Source organism: Ambystoma mexicanum, chromosome 1q (genome assembly GCF_040938575.1).
Source record: "Ambystoma mexicanum isolate Mex_15411 chromosome 1q, UKY_AmexF1_1, whole genome shotgun sequence".
Classification (NCBI taxonomy): Eukaryota; Metazoa; Chordata; class Amphibia; order Caudata; family Ambystomatidae; genus Ambystoma; species Ambystoma mexicanum.
This window is the reverse complement of record NC_090922.1, coordinates 1,013,947,603-1,013,969,208: the sequence shown is the minus strand read 5'-3', so window position 1 is coordinate 1,013,969,208 and position 21,606 is coordinate 1,013,947,603. Positions and strand designations below refer to the sequence as shown.

General features: G+C 43.2%; 1 protein-coding gene across 1 annotated transcript in view; it reads left to right on the top strand.

Annotated features, from left to right (window-relative positions):
• LOC138540423 (calcium-activated chloride channel regulator 1-like) overlaps positions 1-21,606 on the top strand; it is a 493,684-nt gene that overhangs the window by 396,540 nt on the left and 75,538 nt on the right. The window contains exon 11 of the mRNA XM_069641684.1: positions 19,035-19,305. Within this exon, the coding sequence (XP_069497785.1) occupies positions 19,035-19,305 (271 nt within the window). The remainder of the gene's footprint in view (positions 1-19,034; positions 19,306-21,606) is intronic.

Below are 21,606 nucleotides of genomic sequence, written 5' to 3'. Positions count from 1 at the left end.
ATACTGTATCAGTAGCAATAATTTCTATTCATGTTTAGGCTTGAATTGAAAGCACGTTTAAGCCTAATGTTGCAAGGGATTGCGTGCTCATTGCTATAAAAATGGTGTAGGACCTTGCATGAGCAAAAGAAAAAGAGGTGATGACTGGAAGGTTTAGTAATAATCTTAATTCTTGGCATCACTCTGGGCAACCCTCCAGACCATCATTATTTGCCTGCCAAACCATTTCAAAAGGGAAAAAAACCATATGCAAATCAGGCCCGGTCCCACCCTAAAAGGGGCGGCCCAACCCTTCTGCTATTGACACAGCTGTCTCCAAACAACGAAATATGCCCTGCTAATCACACATTTTCCAAAACAAGTAGAACACAACTCTACTTGAGAAAGACGTTGGTGTTGGGCCAGCTAAGAGAAGTCTCTATTATTAAGCCATTCTCTGCCCATTGTCTGCTTTCCCTTGGGAGACACCTTCCTTTACGAAGACAGTGGAACTCCAAAACAGAAGGATTTAATCTATACTGATGGGCCATCATTCAGGCAGGATCTACGTAATAACAAGTGGGATGTGCCGCTCCACATGTATACAGACACTGGTTCCCTGTCCTGCTCATACAAGCGACACAAGAGATAGTGATGCTTCTGCAATGCCATCTATTCCTGGGTGGCCAGGAGAATGACAACTGGTCTGACATAAAACAAACAAAAAGCCATGCATTGAAGTGAGAAATAAATCACCTTTACTGGTGCTGGTCTGAAAATGGACTGCACTTCCTGGGGAAAAAGGCAATGACTAAAGTGGCAGTGCAGGGCATTGTTGCCTTACTAGAGTATGTAGACTCACAGTTCACATCGTAACTCTTGGTGTGTTGCCAGGGTATACAAGTAGACATGCCACTGCAGGCACACAGATTTGACCTCTGACTGCCCCACCGCGATAGCCACAGTGTTTTACCAGATAACCATCTTTAGGCCAGCAGAACAGTCCTTTCAGGATGCTTCCTCTCGGCCATTGGACATCTTGAAGCTGTAGTCAATGTGCACAGCAAGGATGGAAACCTAGAACACCACCTACCTAATATGTTACCTGTATGCCAACTGGGACATCTTTGAATGCCAGCGAAATGCAGGTAATTTCCTCTGGGGAAGAGCCTTCATAAGAAGTGATAGTGGCTGAAATAATGGTTGATATTATTAGGAGTTAAGGCAAACGCAAGCTCGTTTCAGCAGGAGAAAGAATAACAGTCTATGTCGAAAACATTTCAGAACCAAAATGCTAATTTGGGACTTGGGGACATTACAGGAAAAAGTAAAATGAAGAGGGAAAATCGAGACCAAACCCATGCCCCCTCACCCCAAGCGCATACATAGAAGAACAGCAGGAAGAACAAGGAGCGCACTTATCATTTGAACCAGGCCCCAGCGCACCCATGGGTGACAAATATGCTGAAACACACCCACTTCACCAACAGTGCAACTTCCATGCTACATTAGAATCAATGCTGCAATATCAGAATCTACAAACACAAAAATCCCTGTTTAAAGGCTTGCAAATGCCTATATGAATTAACATTGTCTAAATGCACAGACAGTTCATTTCACTCACTGAACACTGGCTGCGGGAGCCTCATCAACATTCCTCGCAAAAACCCAGTCTGACCTGCCAAGGCCGCAAGTTCAAGATAAAATTGCTTTCTGCAGACAGACATTTTTTAATTATCCACAAATGCGAATAAATCACGGCAACCCAGTGTGCTTTTTTTTTTTCTTTCCGGGAAAGAAAGACATTTTCTCAAGGACTCGCACAACATTGAAACATGAGTTGTAACAACAATGGCGCAGCCCAGAGCCCAGGTGCGAACTGCTTGTTCAGCTAAAAAGTTATGGGAACAAAGTCACATTGCAACAAGTTAAGAATTAGGTAATGGGGGCTGGCACAGCTAAATCAACCCACTGACTCAAGAGGTTAATATCCAATTATCAGGCTCTCTATAAAGGCTACATAGGTAACCTACCACTTTGCAGCCAATAGCAGGAGGAGATAGGTTTCTGGGAGCTGATCCAATTCTGTGAGGTCAGCCTGCAGTGTGATTATAAAGCTGGTTTGCAAGCCAGCCCCCGGGGGAGACGGCGCCTGAACTCGCGATGCACGATGCTCTGTGCTTTTCTTTTGCTTTTTTCTTTTTTCTTTGCCTAGAAATAAATGCAGTTTGAAACATGCTGCTGCCTGCTTGGGACTCTGTTGCATTTCTGGGGGCCATATGGGAGGTGTTGGGGCCTCCCATAGCTGGTGAGGGTATGGCTGCTGGCCCCCCACTGCCCTGGGGGGGGGATCCAGCTTCTCCCCAACAAAAACATACAATGTATATTATTTAATCACTATCTCCAGCTTGCAAACAGTTGATAAAGCACTTTGCGCAATTACAAAAAAGCCATATAAAGGTAGTAGCTCTGACTTGTGGTGCTCCTTAACTGGCGTGGGGTTAGTACTGTACAGAACCATTACATGGCATTTTCCATGTAAGACGTACTAACTGTCAATGACTGCCAGTGACGAATTGCCAGGACAAGATGAGCACCCCAAATCAGACGACCTCAACAGACCGCCAGGACATGAAGAAGGCGAGCTGTAGCGATGATCACCGGATTCAGGTGGTGGAAGGCGACACTCCTGGTGGTAACACAAAAGCTGATCCTGTAAAACCTCTGGTCATTCTGTAGAGCAGCCACTGCAGAGGGAGTAGGCTTCCTGCCCCACAAGCTGAGTGTCTGCAGAGTCCCAAGACTGAACTTGGGATGACGACCAGTGCGGCGAAGATGCCCAGCGGAGAGCTGGTCAGTCCACAGGGTGGTCCCGGGGCCCTTCCACAGGTTCCCAATGGCTGGATCATCACGCATTTGTCATGACTAGATGTTTCCAGTCCAGAGGTTTAGGCATCCTCAAGAGTTTTCATGAAATCAGCACAGAGGAACAGAGCTTTTCAGAGACAATGCTGGTTGGCTGCAATGGATGTCCACCGGTCTTCAGCAGGATGTTCCTCTTTGAAGGGGTCTTGGCTCCAGTGACGATCTGAAGAAAGGCTGCAGGTGTGCTCTTCATATCCCAAATTTGAGCTGGGGTCACCCCCATACATACCAATGGTAAGGATCTGCACTATTTAAACTTGCATGGACTGTGCAAGCATGGACAGCCTATGGTCTGGATTTCTTCCCAGCAATAGACACAATTTGGAAGGCTGTGGCTACAGTACCATCCCAACATCTGGCCACAAACACATTACGCCACCTTGACCCGGAAAGCCTGGGATAGGGCTTTTCTTACATGGTATATCCAGCCCAAAAGGGCAGGAAAAAGATGAAAGGACAAGAGGGTAAAAGGACAGGGCACACATGTGTGGCACACTTTTTAGAGTATATGTTACTTAAAATAGAATTATGCAGTAAAGTGCAAAAGTGCACGTGACAAATAAAAAACATTGTAAAAAAAATATCGGCCATCCTTGATACATCATATGCTACTTAAAATAAAAGAAAAGAGAATACAAAGTACCCTACTGCAGCTTACTAAGGAGCGGTAAGGTGAAGTGTGCAACTTAAAAACAAGGAATTTCATATTGGAGGGTAGGGTCCTCCTTTGTTATTGCCATATGGGCTGATTAGTGCATCCAAAATAGATGAGCTAAGCTAGCAAGTGAACCAAGAAAGCTTTTCTTACCTTCAAAAAGTCAGGTCAGCATTGAAACAATAGCTAAATGTTGTGGGGGGTCCATAGATGTCTAGGGCAGGAAAACAGCAAAAACAAATCCTTCCTAACACTGACAGTGGTCCACCTAGACGACTCGTTGGTATTTTGGGCAATGTTTAGTAATCCCTGTGTTGGCAATAGCAACAAGTAAACTAATCCTTCCACTATAGGCTCTGACATTTCTATCAGTTTCTCCACCATATCTGTGGAAACAATGAACCATGCGATTGGAGATTTAAACGCCAGTTTCCTGCCCAGATGGCTTCCCAGTGCTTCTTAAGACAATTGCAGAAATTGAGAGCATGCTGCATCAGGCCTTGTTCCTAACAACATATACAGTTATGATCTTCTACTGTCAGTTTGCTCTGATATAGCTTCCTATGTATCCATCAGATTCTTTTTTATTTTATTTTTATTTGTTATAGTTGCCTTAACAACTTTTCAAATGTTTAACATACGCATATACTTCCTATTTTACATTTGCATCTAATCATTTTTGTAGTACAAATCAAGAATAAGTAGATAAGAAGAGAAACAAAATTATCATACAAGAAAATACATAAAATTCCTTATATCCAGTATAATTTAACACAAGGGATACTTAAAGTACTCCTTCTTACTTAAAATTCATAAAGTACAAAAAGGCTGGGCACCATTATATTTTAGGGACACTTATCTACTTATTACAAGCACCATATCTCAGGGGCACTTATCTACTTATTACAAGCACCATATCGCAGGGGCACTTATCTACTTATTGCAAGCACCATATCTCAGGGGCACTTATCTACTTATTACAAGCACCATATCTCAGGGGCACTTATCTACTTATTACAAGCACCATATCTCAGGGGCACTTATCTACTTATTACAAGCACCATATCTCAGGGGCACTTATCTACTTATTACAAGCACCATATCTCAGGGGCACTTATCTACTTATTACAAGCACCATATATCAGGGGCACTTATCTACTTATTACAAGCACCATATCTCAGGGGCACTTATCTACTTATTACAAGCACCATATCTCAGGGGCACTTATCTACTTATTACAAGCACCATATCTCAGGGGCACTTATCTACTTATTACAAGCACCATATCTCAGGGGCACGTATCTACTTATTACAAGCACCATATCTCAGGGGCACTTATCTACTTATTACAAGCACCATATCTCAGGGGCACTTATCTACTTATTACAAGCACCATATCTCAGGGGCACTTATTTACTTATTACAAGCACCATATCTCAGGGGCACTTATCTACTTATTACAAGCACCATATCTCAGGGGCACTTATCTACTTATTACAAGCACCATACCTCAGGGGAACTTATCTACTTATTACAAGCACCATATCTCAGGGGCACTTATCTACTTATTACAAGCACCATATCTCAGGGGCACTTATCTACTTTTTACAAGCACGCCCTTACTCGCCCACACACAGAGGTGAGCTCATTTTCCTCCATAATTTTCCAATCCAGGTAACACCATTTGCAAATACTGGACTATGGCTAACTTTATCCTGGAACGAGTACTTGAAAACAATAAATGCCACATTTGGTCACTCTCCATGGAGCTCTGTGTAACTATCACCTCCTCGAAACACCTTATCCGTACTTCATGTAGGACTTCACAATCTACTATTAGGTGTTGAAGGGTTTCTCTTTGTTCTAATACACAGCAGTATCTACAATAGTTTTGTTCCTGTGTCAACCTTTTTCTTTTACAAAGTACATCTCTCCTGCACCAGAGATTTAATCTGAATCTCACATACCCCATACGCACTTTCAGTGATGGGCTTTTTAGTAAATAACTCGCCATGACCCCATTTTTTTTTATCCCAAATAGAAAGATATTAAAATCTTTGTATTGTGAGAATCTTGTCAAGTTCTCAGACCAGTCTGCTAGATATATTTTCACTTTTGCTCTATCCGGATTTAACATCAGTAACTCAATGGCGATATCTGCTTCAGCCAATTTGTCCAGTACATGATTTCTCCACTCAGTAACAAATGGGCTTCTAGAATTTAACAAATGATAGGCTATCACCTTTAAGATGTTATTGCTTTTTAGACCCAGCAAACATTTGCGAAAGAACGCCCACTGCTTCCATGTTACCTGAGCATACATGGATAAGAGTCCAAATTCATGGCGTATGATCGCTCTCAGGACACTAGTTGGTATATGTAATATCTGTTTCCAGTATCTCGATTCCAAAAGGTCCCAATAGTTCCTCTTTTTTGGTGAATTTCCCTCAACACCATATGGCACGATTGGTAATACCTTCATTTTATAAAACAAAGCTATACAAATGTATTGATTAACAGTCGTGATTGGAAGGTAAGATGCTGTATTTTATTCCTTGCTACTTCCTCATCAGCTTGTCTGCTTTTTACATTATTAATAGATACCCCCAGATATTTGTACTGGGTAACACTCAGAACTTGAGCATCTGTAGCTTCCATGAGTACTTCTTACTCATTACAGCCAGCTTCTTACTGCACCTTAATATTTGGGTTTTCTCGATATTCATTTCCAAATTATTTGCTTGAACGTAGGACCCCAACTGTATCAGCATTCTTTGAAGGCCTTGTGGCGTTTGTGACAACAGTACAAGGTCGTCCGTGTAGAGCAGGTATGGAATTTTCTGTTCGCCCTTGGGAGGGTCACCCATGCAGTTATAGAATTCTTCACAAAGATCCAAGATAAAGAAATTAAACAAGAAGGCTGCTAGGGGGCACCCCTGTTTTAGCCCTCTTTGTGTTACAATTAAAGGTGATAACTTGCCATCTAGGGTGATCCGCACATGCATTGAAGTGTTTGTATGAAAAAGAATTATCTGCAAGAGGAGGGATTCAGGGCATTCATGATGTTTTAGTTTCTCACATAGAACACTTCTATTGACGGAGTCGAAAGCAGCTCTGAAGTCGATAAACCCCAGATACAGAGGCTGTTTCACTCCGCCTGCTACGCTTGGATCAAACTCAAGGTGATAATATTTGGAACAGTCCCCAGACCCTTCATGAACCCTGATTTCAAGGGGTCAGTTAAGTTTCTGACCATTCAAACTCTAGATGGAAGGCGGACAGTAAACTCAGCTGCTCCACTGTTTGATCATTCTTTACCTGGGCGTATGACTGAGTAAATTGTTGAACCCATACATGTGTGAGGATTGCAGTTGATTGCATTACTACTTGTAGAGCTGCTACAGAATGGTTTATAGCAGTCCACATTCTGGAGATGTTTTTACTTGCCAATTTTTTTAGCATCTTAGCACTGTCTTCCTGATACATTGCAGCTCGATGGGCCTTCACCCAATCCCTATAGCGTGTTCTAAGGCTATTGGTTAGCTATTGTCTAAGAGGCATAGGCTCATTTCTTACATGTCTCAAATCCGCCCTGAGCTGCACTTTCTTTTCTCTAATCGCCATGTCGAAAGGGTGTAGGTGAACTCGAGTGGATTTTACTTTATAACTTTGCTGTTGTAATACCTGTATCAAGTCAAGGTATACATGTCTCATATTTCCAGCCCGGTTGCACTTTTCCCCTCGAGCCAGGCTTAACATTTTATTCAATTGTAGTGCCTCGGACTCTAACCATCAGAGGCGATTGCCACCTGCATTCACCACACTAAATGTTTGCAAGGAGTCCAGTTTACTACTTTCAAGGGGACCTCTCATCTGCCATTCGGCCGTAAGCATGTTATGATCGTTTGATTTAATCACACAAACATTTTTCATCACCGGCCACAATACTCTATTTACATATATGTAATCGATAATTGATTTACCTTCACCTTTATGCCATGTCTCAACCGGTGGAATATCCGGTGCCAGAGCTGCATTGAGCATGTCCAGGCCTCTTGCCTTAGTTAAGGAGTTCCATCTAATATGTCTTGCCTTGTTTCTAATATCTATTTTCTTCACACACTTTAAATTTAGATGACCTACCATGACCAATGCACTGATCTTTGGATCTTCCATTACAAGATCTAAGATGTAATTTAGGTCTTGAAAAAACTTATCATATGACATGGCAATCAGGTTCCAGTATACATTTAATATCGCATACCCATCTTTTGCAGACATTACTTTTACCAATAACATATATTTATTTGGGACCGCCCAGAGTTTGGAGGTCAACTCCCTCCCCATTTTTACCACTGTTAGCATGCCAGAACATGGGCGTCCAGTGATTGGTTTATGAGCAGCATTTATGTGAATTTCAGGATTTTCCCAAAGTGAAAGTTCTGAGAGCCAAGTCTCTTGGAAGAGTGTTAAGTCCCATATATTTAGCTCACTTTGATCATTGTTAATGAGGTGTTGAACCCCCTTGTGTTCCATCTTAAGAGAGATACTCGGCTCTCTCGACCTTCTTCCTCTAGTTACTTCTGATTATGCTGGCAGCAGCACACGCACGTGGCATTGTTCTGCTGACATGTCTTCATCATATTTGTTTCACCTGATGTTTTTACTTGCACCTTCTCCTGATCCTTTCTCAAGTGTTGCTCACTAATTCCTAGGACCTCTGTACTCAGTGCAAACCCCAATTTAAACAACTCCTCTTTTGTCTGCCAACATCTGTACTACCCTGGATTTAATTCAGAGTCTTACCGAATTTAGGCAACCCTTCCTAGTAAATTGAACTAGAGTTAGGTCGGAGGATACAATATCCTCCAATTGAAGAATATCAATAAATATGGTCATCACTGCTCTTCTATTCAAGTCATATTGGGTGCCCGGCGGTTTTCTACATGCTAAAACTAAAGAATATGCCGCAGGAGGTTTCCTAGGAGCGTTCCTTACATTTCTGACCTCACCCTGTTGTAACCTATCATTGGAAGCAGCTGGATTGTTTGCGAGTTTTAAGCCACCACTTTACTTAATGCATTTTCTATTAAGCTAATGATGGTACCAGTCATATCCTTCTGAGGTCCCTCACTGTCATTTAGCAACTTTCTCCTACTGTTCGCAAGGAGCATTGAGTAGCCCTGGGGGGAGGACCCATCGGATAGCTCTCTGCTTCCTTGGCGACTGTTACCATCTCACCACTTTCCCCCTCTCTAATACTCTGACACTCAGGTCTGTTACTCTCATTTTTCTTATTTGTTACATTACACTGCAACTGTAACTTGCCTACATTAGGTTTGGGGATATTAGGCGTAAAGGGTGGGGCCACAAGTGGGTGGGTGACTCCAGCCATGTATGCATCGACTGCTTTCCGAATGTCAGTCCTTTGAGCAATCAGAGCCACATCACTGACCCCCGTTCGCTGGATGTCATGTCGGGGTGCCCCCTGAGATCCTATCAATTCCTGGTTCTTCACATTCCTCCCCTCCAAACTCTTTGAATCTAGCGCCTCGATCAGCTCATCTAACGGGGGATATTCTATTGCTTGTACGGGACAAACTTAAGAGTATTGTTCCTTTTAGCTTGTATAAATTGTTGATATTTTTCTTTAATGGCCTGGGATGCTATTATAGTGTTTTGCTTGGGCAGTGAGATGGCTTTAAAGAAATGTTTCACTGAAGATTTGCCTATATTTAGGTCGTTTTTTCACCAGAACGTTCTCTTATTTTTTCTCCGACGCTCCTGATGTTAATAATGTGGGATACTTTCTTTGTAACTCTCTTTTGCTTTGTTAAGTAAAGACTTGCTCTGTCGTTCTGTTATTTCCTTCCAGTTGAACAGGGCAACCAGAGCCTTATCATATATAATCTCTTTAGGACACCACAGAGCTAATTTCTTTTCTTTCTTTTCCTAAAGCCCTCTTTTTGCAAGACTGGTTTCTACCATCCTTACTTTCTGTTTGAGATGCTACCGAGAATACACCCCTCTTTTTTCTTCCTTCGTTTACTTCCTTATCCCCCGAAGGACACACAGGTGAACTCTGCCTCAGGGATTGCCATAATAATATTTTTTGTAGGCTTTCATCCTGCGATTGTAATTTTAGTTTGCATGTTTGCAACATTTTAGTAAAGGCCTGCATCGTTAAATGCATTGATTGTAAAGTTATGCCCAGCATATTATCCGATTGGTGAAAAATGAAAGATGTATTTGTGCTATGATTAGACATAATCACTTTAATTGGGGACGGAGAGTCATCCGAGGCCAGCGATTCTTCACTACTCTGATTGCTCTCAGAAAACATCACCAGAGAGCCAGAGAGATTTTCAGGCAACACATTATTTGAAAAAACTGAATCATTTGGCTCCAAATTCATGATAACTACATCATTAGAGGTCTGCTGACTCAGTTCTATCATGTTTTCCATCGGGCATGTGACAGGGACAGACTTCAATATGGCAGTACCAGTTAAAGGCTTTCATGGTAGGTTGCTCACTCCTCTCCACACTGGATTTTTCAGTTACCATTAACTCATAACATTTTTTTTCACAGCTTTTACTAGGCTCTGTAAACTCCTTGCTTGTGTCACCCATTTCCGCGGTGTCAGGTCGCGGGGTTACAGTTTTTGCTCTAAACGCTGACAATGAGCCGTTACAAAATTGGCAGATGTCAACATTCCCCGATATTCCATTACAGTTGGCACCGCGTCTGGGTGTAGAGCATGCAGGGGACACAGACCTATGCTTAATATGTAACAGTTCTGTCATCTTACGTAAGGGACTTCCTGCTGGTATCCCGGTTTCAGCGTTTGGAGGATCATGGTGCTTCACTTTTTACTCAGGCCGCGTCGCTATGCGCCACTGCGAGCACCAAATTTAAACACAAAATACAACAAGAAACCTTCGAGCTGTAGAAGTACCGGGGAGCTCCTCCGCGCCTCAGCAAAGAGCCAAAGAGGTACTTCCTGGTACTTCTCACTGGTGCGCGCGTTCTGGTGCGTGCTCCTGCTCCCTTTTATCACGTCACTCCTCTGTGGGTGTGGTCTCACCCCTCACATATACAACGGACTCTAAGAGAGATTAAAAAATAGATTAGCAGGTACTAATCTCAAGTCCTTAGATAGTCCTTAGTACCTTTGTATTAGTTGTGGTATAAATACCGTTGCAAGGCTTCACAGGGAGTGTCCCAAAATGTAGCACAACAGCTGCACAGAACGTGACCAGCGGGATCAGCAAAGAGGTACTTCCCAGTACTTCTCATTGGTGCGCGATGCGATGAATCCATCAGATTCAAGAATCAATCCTGTACAAAGTTGGAGTGAATGCAGCTGATTTACTAGCTGAGAAAGTGAAGTTCTTCCAAAACCCTGCAAACATTGAGACTAAGTGTATCCTTCAAAATGAGGGCCTGCATGCTGTGCTAGATTGCATTTCGATGTGCTCCTCTTTTTTAACATGAAGGTGTTAGTCAGCAACCATGATATCATCAAATTGTCTTATAGATAGATCTTGAATTCCATTTATAACATTCTGATACCGCTATAAATTGTCCATCTAGGACAAAATATCCTGCCTTGTAACCTGAAAGTGAACCGTATTCTTGGATTAATTTCATCAGTGCGTGTACAGCAGTTTCTGGGTTCATGATGTCCCCATAGGCCACAAGCTTCAGGTGTTGCTCTCCGACTCAGAAGCCTTTAATACTGAAGGACTCCCTAATTAGCATAAAAAATGATTGAAGTGCCAATGAAAATGCAATCGGAAATCAGGGGTATCACTGTTGACTTTGCTGAGTCAAGCAGAAACAACCAGATAATTTACTTGGACCGATGTACCAGGGTTAGAGTATAATCCTGCACACTGTGCAGCAGAACCCCATCAATTGTAAAACTTCCTCCAGGTTTTCTCAGAAATAGCCACAGCAGCTGTGTGTCTTTTATTAGCAATATGTATTTTGATGCATACGGTTCTTGTGTTGTTGGATTCTGAGTTTCCGTCAACAAGGTCAGCTGGCTCTGAGATATCATGAGGGATAGAATGGGGTTAGAGCCCCATAGATATTAATTTGGATGACATTTTGCATTTTACATTAATTAGGGAACAAGGTTAATAGTTTTTAAGGAAGCTAGAGTTCAATCTTCATCCGGGAGAGATTCTTTTTTAAATTTCTAATTGTAACAGAGACCACGTGCGAGTGTGATCTAAAACGAACCGAATGTCTATGTCTGACTCCACCAACATGGAATTTATTACTTTTTTTGTTCATATATTGTCAAGCCTAGAGTCTTTTCCATAAGGGGTCAAGAAGAACATTTGCGCTCTGAAACACTTGTGTACGAGCGCGATACAAATAAAATATCATATCATATCATTTCAGGTACTAAAGGTCATGGTAATGCAAAATCCTCCAAGTGTCTGCAATACAAGCATTCTTTGAGTGATTTTTGTCCCATGGAACATGCACACCTTGCATAGATTGTCGATCTTTATACGTGTCCAGGGGGAGTTTTACATCTCCATCCTCTGCCAATGGGCCTTCACTATGACCCAGCCATAATGTATGCATCCCCTCCATGAATTTAGGGTCATCTGTCATTGCACCATACATTTTAAAAAGGGGAAGATGTGTTTTTAATTGTTATGGAGGCCATAACCCATCTCCCCTTGGAATCCAACACCAAGTGAACAATTCTAGTGCCCAATGCCTTGTGCATTAAGATGACAATATCATTATTTTCATTAGACCTTTCCCCACTAGATATGACAGGATTTTGCTAGGGTAAGAATACATATTGATGCTTGATGTGCCCAATAATATCACTATTGGCATTATAAGAATACAACTTCATGATGCATGTGTTAGGTAAGAAATTGTGGAGTCCACTTGGTGTGGGATTTTACAATTCTTATCTCTTGGTAAAAGGTAACAAAACTTTTATTAAAGGCCTGTGCTACACAAGTTGGTAGTGTGACTGAGAAGCCAGGCTTATCTTTAGAGGGGTAATGTGAGCTGTAGAGCTGTACAATGAAATCAGTAAATACAGGTATCCAAGTAAACACTTACACACTTAAAGCTATAGTATTCATATTTATTTATATATACACAAGGATTTAGACAATCTTTAAATAAAAAGCATCAACTAATAGTAACATTGACTCCAATGTTAGGATTCTATTTTAACAAGAGCAATACAGCAGGTGAGTAACTTTTCATATGTTATACATATTCTAGCACATTCAGTGACATCATTTGACATCAGTAATAACACGTATTCGTGATCACCATTGCAATGTTGAGTTATAAGGAGGGAAAGTTATAGTCAGATCAGACCATACTTTGCACTTTTAAAAACAGTTTGTTTCTCCCAGAGGGATGTAGGCAGTCTTTTATCCCAGCAATAATAGTGTTCAACAATTAAATCCTGTAAGGGAACACACACTGCCAAAGCCAATAGGTTCACAAGAGGGCATTTAGGGAGCCAGGACAGCCAAAGTCAATGAGCCAGTTCAATGTTCTGTTGCTCTCTACTTAGATTTTTTTTATAGAAAAGTCAGTAGTTCAAATAGAAAATCAGAGAAGCTCAATAGGAGCCACCGTGAAGAAGCACAAGCTGAAAGGCCAGTGCAAGTGAGTTGAGGTCAACTCAAAAGAAGGTAAAATTGCACTCCCCACGTTAGGAAGCACCAAAATTGGCCAAATGTAGATGTACCCCAAGCCCTACAGTTCCTGTGAACTGGAGAATTTGTTCCAGCTGTATGCCTTCCTGTTACAATGTAGCAGACCCTTGTTCCTGGTCCTTGGACAAAATAGAGGATGTCTGTTGTGCTTCTGTAGAAGCACTTGAGAGAGGGGCTCTGTAGCAATGGATTCTCCTTGATTCCTCAGCTTTTTGTGGTTTTGGCACCTCTTTCTCAGCGCCAAAGAAGAATGGAAAGCTACAGTTAGAAGTTACTTGCTCCCTTGGTCCTGGACTCTGGTAAGGGGATTCTGGATTAATATTTCCTACTACTGTAGGGTCCTCTGAAGGCCCAGGAAGATTTGGCTAGATTCACACTTCTGAAGACAATGCACTTGATGATGGTCAGGGGTCTCTGGGCATTGGTATTATGCAGCCTGGGAACATCACAGCAAGTCAGGGGTTGCACCAACATGAAGCTTGTCTTAACAGTAGTTGCTCCCATCAGCCCAAGAGAGGAAGTCATCCCATACGGGTCTTCCCAGTCAAAACTAAAACAGTATCAGCACAGTTGCAAGGCTTCACCAGGCTTTTTGCCATCTAGGAGGGTGCTGCTGTCCTCTCTTCACATCTTCTTTGTTGCAAGTTATCCTCCAGTGGTCGACTCTGCCTCTAGTCCCAAAAACCTCACCTTTTAAGCAAGTTCCCATTCATTCACAGCCCCAGGCTGTCAATCACCCTGCAGGCTGGCTATCCTCGTGGACAGACAGCTGGCCAATCAGAACTGGTTTCACTCAGGCACACCTAGAGACAAAGGACAGGGAAGTTTCCAGACACTCCCTCACATCCCAGACTTTCCAGACACATTGGAGCCTGGGCAAAATGCACAGAGGACTCAACCCTGATTCAAACAACAGAGTAAATGCCCACAATGAACTAACTGCCAAGAAATTGCAAAAAAAGTAGACATGGGCCATTTTGAAAAATGGTCACGTTTGGGTGCTGTACTGCAGCTGAGGAATCAGTCTGCAGATACACAGCACAAGGTAGTAAAAAAAGAAACCACTGCCACCAGCCATTCAAGTTAGTTAGTGTAACAGAATGTTACCAGAGAAGTGGGATAAAGGAGTTACTATCTAACCTCCCAGCACACCACATAGGACCCACAAAAGAAAAGGTAAGACAGGAGTTATTTTACTATTCTTTGGGACAGTATTTCACCCAAGAAAATGTAGTTAAACATTAAGAGGATTTCAAGGGACTTCTCAGTGGCACTGCACAAAAGGTGCTGTGTGTCACAATGCAAAAAGGTGCAGTGTGTCACAATGCAAAAAGCAGATGCCAATGGAGTTTACCAGACTCCATTAAACAGTAAGAAACACAAAAATCCTAGTCAGAAAAAACACATGACCGTCTGTCGGCATGCTGCAGAACCCTGTGCCAGTAACATCCTAGTGAGTTAGAGAGTGAGGAGTCCTCATTTTTATGGAATAGAACATTCCTTTGTATGCCCATGTTGTGCAGCATTGCGCAGATCATGACTACTCTTCCAACTTTAACACGGTTATACATGAGTGTACCACCTCCGGTGGAGGTGCCTGAATCTTGCCTTCAGCAGTCCAGCTGTGTGCCCAATGCATGCCCTGGTCCTTCTGTGTGCCCATTATAGGCTATCTCTTGCCATGTACCATGGTTCCCCACAGGTGTCATCAACCAGGTTAACTGCCAATAGCCTTAGTCACCTACAAAAAAATTAAAATACAGTGTTGGACATGACAGTTTGATCACATTCATTCTCAATCTGGGCTCCACGTGTGCCTCTGTGCCATATATGATTTGATATGATATGGCATTTGTAACAGGCTTACACACAAGTGTTTCAAGGCGCGACGAGGCAAGGAAGGGGGAACAGAGGGAGGACAGAGACACTGATCTTACTAGGCCAAGTGACATTGAGATTGCGCAAGTGCAGGGGGCGAGGGGAAAAGTGCCATGGGAAAGGGGAGGGGGCAGTGCTGTACATGGGATCAAAACAATAACAAGAAGTGCGGCCAGCAGGTGGCAGGTGCAAGGATAAGTACAGACAGCAGGTGTCCAAAAGCACAGGTAGAGAGACTGTAGGGTTACAGATACAGACCCAAGTGCAAGGGTTTCCGGGAGGCAATGAGGGTGTGCAACTGGGCGGGCAGGGACCTTGGCCTAAAATCAGAGGGTAACCAGGTGACCAGTGCAGTATCAGACAGGTAATCAGCAGGAAAGGGGAAGACAGAAGGCAGAAACAAAGAGGAAGGTATTGAGGTGCTTAAAGAACCGGAGATGGTTCTCCTCAAGTTTCAGAGAGGCAGGAAGGCTGTCCCAGAAGGGGGCCACAGCCGAAGAAAGAGATCTACCACCAACTCATTGCTTGGGGAAGCGACTGACCCTGAGGGAGTTGGAGGTGGAGGAGCGAAGAGCTCGAGTAGGAAGGTATTTCCAAAGAGAGAGTTGGAGGTATTTAGGACCCAGGCCCCAGAAGGCCAATGGGAGCCAATGCAGAGATTTCAGTGCTGGAGAGGTACGATCCTTGGGTTTGAGGCCAAGGACAAGTCTTGCAGTCCTGTTTTGGATGAGTTGCAGAGGGCGGAGGTTAGAGGCAGGCAGATTTAGAAAGGGGCTGTTGCAGTAGTCCAGCGTAGAGAGAAACAGAGCTCTGGAGATAGTGAGCTTCTGGGGGAAGGAGAGGAAAGGAAGAATACCTCTGAGGAGGTGCAGTTGGTAGTTTGACTTCTTAGAGACATCAGAGATGTGAGGAGAAAAGGAGTGTGGAGTCAAAGATGACACCCGAGGTTCTTAGTGTCACAGGTGGAGCAGGAAGAGGGGCCGGCCAGAGAGTGACAGGAAAGGAGGGTGCAGAATCATTGTCATATTGTCTACTTACACACAAGCCATGAACGCTATCCTCTGTCTCTATGTTCATGTAAGATGGTAGGGTGCTGTTCCTCGTTATCATGGCATCATGGGTGGCACCTGGGAATCAGGCGCAGCAGTGGTTAATGGTAAGATCGGCATCACATGTCATCTGAATGGTCATTGAATGATACTGTCTGCCAACACATGTTTATTCGAATATGCATATCCATAAAGGTAATGATAAACACAATTTTAAAAACACATTATATACACATGTCCTATACATATACCATTAAAAATAATAAAAAAACAAATCACCCTCACATAAATACAAAATACAAAATTACAAAGGCTCAAAATGTTCCTCTTCCCCATTTCCTCTACAAGGGACAGACTCTACAAAAACCCTTTGTTTAATAACAAGCCTGGAGAGGCTATAATCTCACGCAAATACTCATAGCCAAGTATAAAAAAGGGGACACTATTTAAAATATCATCCTATTCCATTCACTTTCTTCTGACACACTTGCAAGTCTCTACGTATAAAGAGAGACAGAGCCCAGGCTATGCATGTTGAATGCACATTGAATAAAAAGTATAATGCCAGGTGATGCTGAGTAAAAGTATTCTCTCTAAAAACTGGCACCAGGAGTCGCTTTACCAAGGCCATGTACGCCGGGCAGAAGAAAAGGAAATGAGCAAGATCCTCCCACTCTGCTCCACCCACTACGAGCTTTATTGCAAGTTCCACCCTGACCTTTTTGCTAGTACTTCACCCAGCAGTAAGCAGTAAAAGTGGGCTCGTGTGATGGGGCACCTTTGACATTTGCTATTGGTCCAAACCAAATACTTCTTTATTTTATTTGTGACTAGGATCAAACACCTATTTGCGGGTTTCATAATTTCCAACCTCTCCCTTCTTTAATTTTTACAAGCTTGCCTGTTTAATAGCCTTGGATTATTAAAATGCGTTGCAGCATTAATCGTCTGTAGCATATATTTTATATTAGAAAGCCATTTATTATTCTCACTGATAAAATGCTGGAATTTATGCCCTGTGGAACTTAAGGCAGCTTAACACTACTCAATAATGGAGTTAATTGTAATAATGTGTCTAATGTTGGAGTTCACAGTACGTCCCGCAGGGGTTCATTTCCCTGTGGGACGTAAGGCAGCTAATCGCTGCCTAACAGTGAACTCAATCTTATTGGTAAGTACGTATTGATCCCAGGGTTAGGGATCCTCCAATAAAAGTGATCAAGGTTATAATGGTAGCTGTTTGATATAGAATTAACATTCACATTCACACACTCATAGAGAATAATAGTTGTTGTGTAATCAAATAGTCCGTGAACCCTAGAGTTAAACTTACTTAAATAGACAGACAGTTATATGAGCAGATATATGTATAATATTTCTGAAGTGTTGTAAAGACACATTCACGCATGCGCGGAGGAGATCAGTGAAACGCATCACGGCATCGCGCACAGCAGCGCGCATGCGCGGGAATGAGAAGTGTTGATAAATGCTGTTACGAGTGGCGGCAGCTCTTTTTGAATAGCTGTCGCGTACGGAGAGCAGGAGAGTAGAGGTAAGCACAGCGTAAGAGGAGGTTGAGTGGGAATACTGAAGGAGGGGGACCACAGATAAAGAAATAGTTATACACATATGTATAAACATCTGTTTCAGATGATACGCGCTAGATAAGGATACTGGCAACAGAGGTGAACATACACTCTGGGGACGAAAAGCCAAACAGGTAGAAAGCGTTTGGTATATTATGATACTATATTGTGAAATGAGGTTTAACAATGATCTATAATGGATGTTTTTGTATTTTTTTGTATTTTTTTGACTTGTTATATTGATGTGAACGCCATGATGGAACACAACTTTAACCTGGTATGTGCATGCATTTACTTTACGATTTCACGTTTGGGTGAACCAATGGGTCATGGTGTTGTGAATATCATTGATTGATAACAAATAGTGTTGATAGCCCTGATGATGGACGGATGTCCGAAATGCATTGGCAACAATTTTGAAACACTGATTGGTTAGGAATAAATAAACAATTGAAATATTGGAAATATTATAACAAAAGTGGTGGATTACTTAACGAAGAAATATAAATTACTAATGAAAATGAATTGAAACCCGTCGAGGGGAGAAAGAGCGAGCTCAGCCAGGGTTGGAAGTTATTCAGCCCTATTGTATGGATATTGTTTCAGAACCTAGTGCCTAGGCTCAAGGGTGAGCCCCCACAATTGATTGTAGAAAAGTGAACAAGTAGCAACAAAGCAGTGCCCACCCCATTTCCTAATTGTATATTTGCTACCAGATTTACTGCCACTTTTTTACTGCACCGCCAAACTGGTAATGGGGCCCTAAGTCATTTGTAGTGGGACCAAGAGCATCACAGGCAGTACGTCGCTGCCCTTCTGGCTGCACACCTCCCCGTACTGTTCAGAGCGCAGTGCGGGGCTCAAATCTTTCCGTCATGAGGTTGGTGTGGAGATCGGGGGCGAGCATACAGTTGTCAGGCAGCGAGCAGCGGTGATTGAAGTGTGAGGCGGAAATAAAAAAAGACTTACTTTCTTTCATGTTTCCGGCGACTTCCTTGCCTCTTCAGCCCCTGGTTGCCCAAACGCACCACAACATCAAACTTGTCTTGTGGTAATAGCTGACAATGAAGTTAAAAAGATGAACACATAATATATTGGACATAGTTTTTCACTCAGTGGGCAAAAGAACAGAGCCTGTGCAAACAGAAGCATTGTAAATAATATCACAAGAAAAGCAGATGAGAGTAGGTGAGCTCAATGTGTCTATTAAATGCATGTTACTAAATGTTGCAATCTCTTCCTCAGGCTGGGAATTGGACCTACAAAGTTGTGAACACAATGAATTACAGTCAGGTGCTTGGCCTGACCGTGACATCCCGTCCTTTGGACCGTGACGTTCCTCCTGTGACTGTAAAGGTCCACACGAATAAAGGCTCGTTGAGTTTTCCGGAGCCAATGATTCTGTATGCCGAGGTCACCCAAGGGTTTACTCCTGTTTTGGGGGCACGCGTCACAGCCATCATTGAACACCAGTTTGGGAATCCATTTATCTTGGAACTTGCTGATAATGGAGCAGGTAACATCAACTATCTGTTCCAGAATAATATCCTCTTGCAAGTCTCCTTTGTAAAAGCACTTCTCTATGATTGGGTTGATGTACAAAGTATGCTTTGGTTTAGTTATGTTTTAACTGTTAGTAGTATTCTACTTGCTTTTGAATATAATTAGGAGCATATGCTAAAACCACATGTTCAAAGTACAGATGTGAGAATTCCAAAAGGCATAAAGCTAAAGAAGAGGTAACATATTCTATCAACCCGCCTGAAAGGCATTGCAGAGCAATGCTTCTTCATTCATGTCATGATATTGATAACGCACTTAATACCCAGAGGTTTCTAAGCGCTGATCCGGGGATCGAACATGTAGTGCGTCATGTCGTCTTGCTTCCAAGGCAGCTCGTTGCCCCTGAGCTGTCCTCGAGACTTTGATTTGTTACACTCAAGATTGGCACATCCTGCTAGTCGCACTCTGCTCTATCTTGAACTTCGGTGTCTGGTGAATAGAGAGTTCATCATAGGAAGCATATTGTTGAGATGCGCTATGCCACAGGCATATGCTCACAATTCCAAATGTGACTTGAAACAAACGTGGAGCAACAAATGAAGGATTTTTAATAAGTTCTGCACTGTTCGAACAGTAGCCATTACCCACATCTGCTTTTTGAAGCAATATAGGTCAATGTTGCGAGGTTGTGTTAATCTGCAACACAAATAGCAACCACAACGGCCTAATCCTGTTAATCAATGGATTGTTGAGCATCCATTGTGATGTCTTTTCAACCCATTATGAATCCGTAGTCATTTGCTATGCCATTGATATGATATGACGAGTCTTTTATAACGAGCCAGTGCGCAAGTGTTTCTAGGCGCGACAAGACAAGGGAGACATAGGGAGGACGAAACAAACAATCTTACTAGGCCTTATGTCATTCGGATCATATAAATTCAGGGGGGAGAGGGAGAGAAGAAGATGCGGGGGTGGGGGTGGATGTGCGATCAGGTCAGCATTGGTCTGAGTAAGTGCAGCTGGGGGAGCCGGCTGTGGGTAGTGCAAGGAGGCAGGGGATTGTAGAGTTACAGATACATTCCCCCAGTGTGCGGAGGCCCAGAGGCAGTGCAGGTGCTTACAGGGTATGGAGGAGCCTGGCGCCCTTTGGGTTCTGAAGGTAGCCAGACGACCAGTCAGCGCAGGTGGGTCAACAAGGGAGAGAAAGCAGAAGTGAAAAGGAAGGCCTTGAGCTGCTTCCTGGACCTGAGGTGGTCCTCCTAAAATTTGAGAGGGGCATGGAGGCCATTCCAATAATGTATATATGTATATATATTCTATACATAATTCAGGTATGTAACACCCTTGATTTTTACTCTCGGAGTCAGCGTGGTTATTTGTTGCAGGCTGTGCTGTCAAACTTATGTCTGTCAATCGATCTCACATGCGCTTCCAGTCATGATCTATAAGAGGGCCCAATGTCTCCGAGGCTTGACCCCACATGCCCCGCCTGTCCCGCATGGGGGAGAGAGGACAAGAAACGTGTCCCTAGGCAAAGGGACGGGGTAAACTTCCACTTCCTCTTCCACATATGCAGCCTCACTCGTTTTCCCCCTCGGCAGCTTCAGGGTCCTCAGGAGTCTCAACTGCGTTAGACATCTCAGATGAATGGAATGTAACTGATGGCAGTTTTTGCATTGTTGGGGTCAGGCATGCTTTCAAATGTAGGAGCCCTTGAGGTTGTAGTGCAACCGCTGGCGAGGTAGCATGCGCCAAACCTTCGCCCGCATCCTCTTTTTCAGTGGGTCCCTTGTCTGAGACCGGAAGCGAGTTCTGCAGTGACACGACTCCTAAGCACTCATTTTATAGTCGATGGAGTAAACTTTGGAGTTATCTTGGCTGAGTGGGCCAAGTGTACTGAACGGAGTGAAGCATACTGGCTGGCGACTTTGCCCCTCTTCATGCTTGGACACTTTGACCTAGATTTAGCTCCCATTTTCACTTATCAGAGAAACTCCCAACAGCACCTGCCAGCTGCACTCAATTAAGCAGTGCACCTGGCAATGCATCTACAATGCATCTGGCAATGCATTTAGTTTTGCAGGTTTTCCTCAGGATACAAGACTTCAATCTTTTGTTACACAGGAGCAAGAGCATGGTGACCTGTGCAAACCCATGCAAAACCTGCTTGCTACTGATTACTGCTGCCACTTGCCACTTGCTGCCAAGGCTGTGCCACGCCATTTCCTGCCGACACAGCTGACACCAGCCCTCGCCATCAACCTCCGTAGGTGCTCTGCAGCACTGCATTGTGCAGAACAGGAATGCCGGT